We start from the raw sequence: 8,040 nt of genomic DNA, 5'->3' as shown, positions 1-8,040 counted from the left end.
TTGAGTCGCATCGACACATTTTTAGTACTGTGGTGCCTTTTCCAGATTTTGGTAGTGAAGAAAGACCCCAGGTGCCCCTCTGGTCATTATATCATTACGGGCGGACCCCTGAGAAGAACTATCGTACTTCAGTAAACCAGCATAAATTGGCAAATATTCACTCAACGTAACATCGGCATAGTCTCGCAATTTATCATTTTATTCAACTCGTTTAATAAATTAAATATGGAAAGACACTCATGTAATATCCTCTATGTAAGAAATAGAGATGGAGGTTTTGATTTTATACTAGAAAAGAGTTAAATATCAACTAAAACTTTTATTAAGAATGTCTTAACATTGTCTGATTTCGTAAAGTTTTTCGCTAGTTCGAAAACTCTTGACACGTTTGCGACGTTTCCAAAATTGATTAAAGCTGTAAGATGTGTAAAGTTATATGACTAAATATCCTGTTTTGTTGATTTTTTTTTTTTTTTGTTATAAACGTTATATGCCTCAGAGTAAACGCGAAATTTCAAGAAAGTATCTTCAGTGATTTTCAAGGTATTGACAAACTAACAAAAAATGGGTTATCTGTCTTGTTTATTATGTACATTTGATAGTTTTGATACGTTCTCACTAGAATTTCCATACCTGTCAGAAACGCCTTTCGTTTACAACATATTTAAATTTTCCATATCTGGAAATGAAGTTTCTAGAAATTTCAACAAAAAGTAAGTACTAGATTGTTCTTTATATATTTAGGCTAGTAAATAAATATAATTCAAATATACTTAGAAAATACCTTGTAAAAGCAATCGATACTATTCGATCTATATAGAGGATATTAAATGAGTGTCTTTTCATACTGAATTTATTAAACGAGTTGAATAAGATAACAAAAAAGCGAGGTTCTACCGAGCATTCAATGAGTTCAATAAATTCAATGTAGAAAATCATATGGGCATTTTTATGTAAAGGCTTTAATACACTACCGCAACGTCAAACATCTGCTAAAGAAACTTATGCAAATGAAAATAAGACACAACATAGAGCTTTACAAGTACACTATACATATAACATGGTCTTTTAGATGGGCATAAATAAAATGTCTATTATAAGACAGGTAACTCTTAGTACGAATGCTTTTTTAAAGTACAAAATGCTGCTTCTTTTAATATCGATGAAATTCTACCTAGCCGTTGCGTACATGAGAAGTTTCCACCTATAGCACGCAAGTTTTACATATGACATGCTCAAGTTTTGTGTAAGTACGATGTTTAACTGATAATGTTGAAAAGCCATTAATCACAGTTTGATATTCAATATATTTATTAACTTCAATATAAAGCGTAATTATTCCCTGCGTCTCAGATCTAGAAGAGATCTTTCCAGGAGTCGTCCAGTTTGGTAGATGTCATTTGCCATGTCCTTCTTGCTTGTAGACATGACTGGGTTTGTTAGAATCTGTACGTTCTGTCCGATCTGCAATGCATAAATTATCATATACTTAATGAATTTATTAGAGAAAATGCGTTATACTACTCATTTGTCCTTTAAAATTAAACTTCTTTGTATAGGATGCTGAATGTGCCTGCTTAATGTAAGTGATATAAACCGTGGTCACTAAAACGAACATGGTGTAGTTTTTAATCTTGTATACACAACAACAAGCGTGTCATTCCTCCAAGATAAACCACGTTAAGATGATAATAATAAACTGTTATTTCCAGTACATCACTTCTAGCAAACAGACTTGCATGAAAAGTTTTCCTCCCTAGATTCAATATACATGTAGACACAATATACATCAAGGGACGGTATTATTGGCGTAAACCTTTATGTTTACAAATCAGTGGCATCCGAACCAAATGTTCACGATTTTTAGTTGTAAGAAAAGTGAATATTACAGTTTGCTATGCCTCGAGATTTGGTATGTTTTGACGTAAGGTTCATCAGGAATATACAAAATGTCTATATTTACTATTCCTGTTCTTCCATTTTTAATCAGAATATCCTCTTCCTTTATCATCTTTAACACCAAATCATCTTCATGCAGCAGATCTTCAAATTTGAAGACTCGGTAGATAATGAACATAAGTTCTTTAACTGTCAATTGACCATCTTGTAGAAGAAGAGCCAGGGAACTAAGTCTGCTGTTATATAAACCTTTTTTCAATGCTATGTAAGGATATAGATTTAGTACAGCTTTTCCCAACTCTGGAACGAAATTGAAATTGTCATATAAATTGTAACCAAACTTACTGGTAAAACTATTTTAAGAAATGGATGTTATTTAATACATTTAGACAGGTACATCTATACGAAGATAATATTTGAAAGTTTTCCTTTGTAATTATTTACCAGAAAGGGATACATACTTGGAACAGTGGCTGAACAATTGAACTCCTTTTATGTATTGAAACGAGGATTTATTTGCACGTTAAGTCATATATGCCGCTTTATTTCTTTTATCTCATGTGCAATTGTTCGATATGTACAATCCAAGTTGCACTTTCAAAAACATAAATACCTACCTTTTGCACTCTCAGATCTGGCATTTTCTTCTATACTTGGACTGAATCTCTGAAAAACATCTAACTTACTAAAATCATACATGTACATTATTTTCTTATCCTGATTTGCCGCTTTTCAATTACTTCTTTCATTTCAAGTATTAGAAGAAATATATTTATCTGCAACAGAAAATTATTTTTCCCATCTTTTCGCGGCAGAAAAAAACATACGTAGGTAAGTCAAATGTAAAAAATCCACGAAGATATCTGCCAGTAAGGGTATGTCTTCTTTTGTAAAGTAATCTTTGATTGGAGTGCATTTAGTTAAAACTGGTTTGTGTCTAAGGATATTTTAAAATAATACTTTGTCAACAATGGATTGCCGTACTGTTTTTCATAATCTGGCCAATAACGTGTTCATGGTTTCATAGTGATAAGAACGTGTACATGGATCGATTGAGAGCAGTATTAACAGATTGCCTTACCGCTTTTCCTAATATAGCCGATAGCGTGTACATGAATGGATTCAGCGCGGAATTCACTGGTAGAACGAGGACAGCCGTCCATGCATAAACTTCGCTTGAAATTGTGTGTCCAGACAATGCAAGAATACCTGTAAGAAATAATTATGTGAAGTAAACAGTAGACATGCAGTAAGTTTCAGACTTGTTACATATATGTACGACGTATTGTTTAAGTGTTAAAATCAAATTCTGAGTTATTTTTGTATTCAGCATGCGAAAACACATTGATGCTGAAGACTGATAAATTGTCTTTTTAAAAAAAAAAACAGCTAGGATTATGTGAATATCGAACATATATCAGACTGTGGCATATTCAATTTCCACACAAAAATGAAAGATTTTGTAATTGTAAGGTTTTTGAAAATAAAAATGTTAATTCCTACCATGCTTGATGTAATTTCTATAATAAACTTGTCCACCTATCATTTTGGACAGTACCATTAACAGTTAAAAGGGGTGCTTACAAAAAGGAAACTGACTAAATGGCAAACAGGGCAGATTGTAATCGGACTGCATGGATATGCTGGCTCACCATGATCTACACAATTCGCATAGTCATATTCAGTCGTGTCCAGCAAGAAGGGTTAAGTTACTGTTACCAATTAACATCTTTATACAATATGAATCATAGTGTTTGCTAACGTACCCATCATTCCTATTGGAAACCAACAGAGAAAATCAGTCGTCACAACAAGAAGTAAATTCCTTGCTACTTTCAGATCCTGTGTTCTTGCAATGTGCATCTTCTTTTGTAAAGAGGCGTGTTTATTTATTTCAGTATAAATCAACAACTGACCAACAGCTATTAGAACGAAAGTAACGAGGTTGAATCCGATGAATATTAAGATCGAATACATCCATCCAGGTGGCCTGTCACGCGTCAACGGCAAAGCAAGGCAAACTGCTGATTTGCTGTAAAACTTGTCTTGAAAGTATTTTATGTGGACAACAGGCGCAAGAGCTATTGTCAAAGCAAGGATCCAGCTGACAAAAGAAGCAAGTATGGCAGACCTTGTGTTAAAACGGTGCTGACCAAATGGAAACTTTATAACGAGGATTCTGTCGATGGTGATGAGACACATGAAGAGAACGCTGGCCTCAGAGGATGTGGTGGAGAGTATACCCGCCAACTTACACCATAAACTATTGCGCCATTGCTCGTCCATTTCGATGTACCTGTAAACAAATATTTTCTAAAGCAGTTTGTTTACTTATTGTAACCAATAATTGATTTACGAATGTAACTAAGTTCAGACGAATTGCGTTATTATTAGGTGAATGAAAGACGACAATTTTGCCCAGTTTTCAAAAATGCTAGAGTCCTATTGTAAATGCTATCAAGTACATCGCATTTAATTTTTTTAGTTATTTTAAAATCTTTAAAAACATCAAATATAAATTGCCTTCAGCAGGTATTCAATCTATTTCTGAAAAACGAGTACCTGTCCATGAATATGGTGTCAGCAACAGCAATGATTAGCATGTAAATTCCCATTAACGTGTCTGCAACTGCAAGATTGGTAACGAAAATGCCATATCCAAGTTTCAACCTTTTCTTATCATATAAAATCCTATAAACTAGTGACGTTATGTTTCCCAGCAAAGCCATGAAACCGACTATCCAAAGCAGTACTCGAAGCGCTGTCTTCCTCATGAGGTCTTCGCAAGATGAAAACTCATCTTTGTAGGGTAGACAGTTATCTTCACTAACATAAACTGGCCGAACACAACAGAATTTGTAAGCAGATGTTTGAATCTGATTCACTCCTTGTACTCCGGCAAAAAGTTCCTTACTGAACACCTTGATTGGATTGTTGCTAATGTCTATAGCGTAACTATATAATCCACCAAAGGCAAAATCTTTGATGTTTTCAATATGGTTTTTTGATATATCAAGTATTGTCAAATTTAATCCAGAAAATGTGTTTTTCGCAATCAATCTGATATTTGCTTGATTTATTATCAGTGAACTAATGACAAGTCCTCTGAAAGCGCCTGGTTCTATACTTTGCAGTTGTCTGTTTCCATGTAAATATAAGTCTTTCAGAAACTTTAAAGTTGAAAACGTATTGCGCGACAAAGCTGTCAACACGTTATGGCTTAAATCCAGCGTTATCAAATTGTAAATAAATTCAAATGAAGAAGAATCAATAGTTTCTACATGACACCGTGATACATTCAACAATATAAGCAAAGAAGAATTAATCTTAATACTTTGCAAAAACGCTCTGCCTATCTTACGAGTATTGCTTACGTCCAGAATGCGGGTAATGGGTGCCACATTAATATCATTGCCATTTTGGTCTGCATCTCTGCAACTGATGGTTCCCTTTCCACATTTACAACCCATCGGGCATTTTAATCCACAATGTCCTTCGTCGTCACTGAACGGGCAATGCTTCCTTCCATCACAAACTTGTGCGAGTGAAATACAAACTTTGCTCATTCTACATCGGTACATCCCTTTGCATGCGGCGTAACTATCTGTTAAGTATATTTAGTTTATTGAAACAAAGTAGTCAGTGATACATTAGATGATGTATACAAATGGCTGACTGCGCCTTAAGTTCGTGGACTTCGTGGTTGTTGGTTTAAATAATTTTTGTTTCATGTAAATAATAGAGATTTAATCAGGAAATTGAACGTTCTAAAAACTGACTCTGTATCAAATGCTACAAGAACCATTTTAGTATGCATCAAAATTAGGACAACGTTACAAAAAGCTATGCAGTATTATTTTGATTCGAGTGATATCAAGTTCTTTACATTAGTGAGTGTTTGGGATTTACGGCGAATCGACACAAAATGGTCATATATCGCCGAGGTTCTTTACAATAAGCAACTGTATCAGCAATTATATCAAATCGAATTGTAGTACGAAAAATTGTCGCCTTTAAATAGGCGTGGTAAATCCTGCCAATTATAAACCATCTTTAAACACATCATAGTACGATATTCTTTATTATAGCTTAATGTTTATTTCGCTGATAAATGTTGAAACATAAAATTTAATGAGAAAAAATATTACTCACTTTTACAAAGGTTTGGAAATAGAGTCGATCCTAATGTCCGGACTATTTCATGATTTCTTATATTAATATACGTCAAGTTTTGGTGATGAGAAACCGAAAGAATTGTTTTCATGTTTTTATTCATTGTTAACCTGTACAAGTGCAAATTTGTCGTCTGGTTTGTATCGAATAAGCCCTGTTTTTGGAAAACATAATTCATGTCATCTGTGTTAGTGTCCTGCGACAACCAAATAACGCTTATATTTTCCGCTAAACTTCTGTTATCAAACATATCAAGGATTTCATTTCTATGTCCCACACTGGAATTTCCAAGACTGTAAATAGGAAATACTGGTACAATATTTTCACTATTCAACACAACATCCACACCATCAAAGTATGCAGTATCATCTTTCTTCAGCCTTCTAATCACTTTTATTGTGCTGTTTTCTGTATAAAGCATACCTCCAAGCTGCACGGCTATCTCGAGTAGTGGAGGCGATTGCAAATTGCTACTTGGAATCATGATAACGACGGTCTTTCTCTCAGTGTTGGTGCAAGCTTAGAAATAATCCAAGAAAACGGGTAGAAATATATGTTGAGTACTCTTTGTCATGTATAAAGATGCATATAAAGATGAATATTACCTGCCTTAAAAGTAATGAAAGTCAGACATGTTTTATTCCTTTTTGCTTTTTTTACCAAGATGGATTTCAGCAGTTTAGTAAATGTGCATGCAAATAAATATGAGTTCAATAATTGTTTATTACAGTCCTAGTAAGGTTATGTTGTTCAAAATGTAACTGTTTGTCTCAGCACCAAGTTGTTTCGATCAAGTCATTTGAGTATGAATTTAAAAAGTCATTCTGCCATCGACTGGTTAAAATCTAAAATAAGACAATTTCAATTAGCCCAAAAAGATATGTCTAGTTGAAAAGAACATATATATATGTTACGTGCAATACTATGAATATTATTTGTCATGTATAAAGGTATGAATGTTACCAGTCTTAAAACAAGTAATGATATTTGTGAATTATTAAATAGATGAGCTGCGCTGCACATCTAAACATCATTTCAAGGGGCATTTAAACGAAACATAAAAGTTTGATCAGCCAAAAAAATCGAACAACTGTTTACGTTGTAATGAAAGGAGATTGATTATTAAAAACAGACATCGGCAGATAATGAAATAATGCCAAAGACTCACGAACAGATTTCTACACATGGAAGTACAATTAAAATATATTGAGTATTGTGACATCATTGCATCTAGTTTCTACAATACCCATGTGTACATTCATTATTGACAACATGGCCTATAATCAAAATAACTGAAATCCCCAACTTCTAGCAGTGATTATCTCCCCTAGAGCGACATTAATCACTGCCTTCACAAATACCACATGACCTTGAAAATCACATGACATTTGAAAAAAAAAATTCAAGTGCTATTTTTTATTTGTGCCTCCCCGTCTCCAATGTTTTCTTTGGCGCGGTGGGGACATATAGAGTTGCCATTGTCCGCCTGTCTGTCTGTCGGTTCTTCCGTCCATCCATTTGAATTTATGTATTTTATGCATAAAAAGGTTTGACTCAGAGTCATCAAACAGAACAGTTGTGCAACTGGTGTTCTATTTGGAACTGAAACATCCAGACAAGAAAAATGGCCCTTAACTTAGTTAAAAATATACATAAAAAGAGTCAAAAAAACAAAGAAAAATATCAAACAGGGAGTGCCACGCACCAAAAGCGCAGCCTCCTCAAAACGAACCCCCTAGCACGCAAAGTTTGTTTCGCATGTATCTCAAACAGGATTATGAAACACTACAGGAATATTATTCAGCATGTGAAGTTGTGCACCTGCAGTTTTGTTGCTCAGCCAGACCACAATATGAACATTGAATTAATCAAAAATATGCATAAAAATGTTTGTGTCTCATATATCTCTAACAAAAATGAAGGATCAAACGAATATTATTCAGCATATGAACTTGTACACCTGCGGTT

General features: G+C 34.1%; 1 protein-coding gene across 1 annotated transcript; it reads right to left on the bottom strand.

Annotated features, from left to right (window-relative positions):
- Positions 1 to 997: 997 nt before the first annotated feature.
- Positions 998 to 7,247, bottom strand: LOC123534649 (G-protein coupled receptor GRL101-like). Its single transcript, XM_045316984.2, has 7 exons — positions 6,052 to 7,247; positions 4,462 to 5,503; positions 3,666 to 4,195; positions 2,981 to 3,108; positions 2,517 to 2,565; positions 1,964 to 2,199; positions 998 to 1,464 (listed from the first exon to the last, which is right to left on the bottom strand). Exons 1-7 carry the CDS (start codon positions 6,554 to 6,556, stop codon positions 1,336 to 1,338), a joined length of 2,619 nt encoding a protein of 872 aa, XP_045172919.2. The 5' UTR covers positions 6,557 to 7,247; the 3' UTR covers positions 998 to 1,335.
- Between the last annotated feature and the right edge of the window lie 793 nt (positions 7,248 to 8,040).

This window comes from Mercenaria mercenaria, chromosome 12 (assembly GCF_021730395.1).
Source record: "Mercenaria mercenaria strain notata chromosome 12, MADL_Memer_1, whole genome shotgun sequence".
Lineage (NCBI taxonomy): Eukaryota > Metazoa > Mollusca > Bivalvia > Venerida > Veneridae > Mercenaria > Mercenaria mercenaria.
This window is presented reverse-complemented; position numbering and strand designations above follow the sequence as displayed.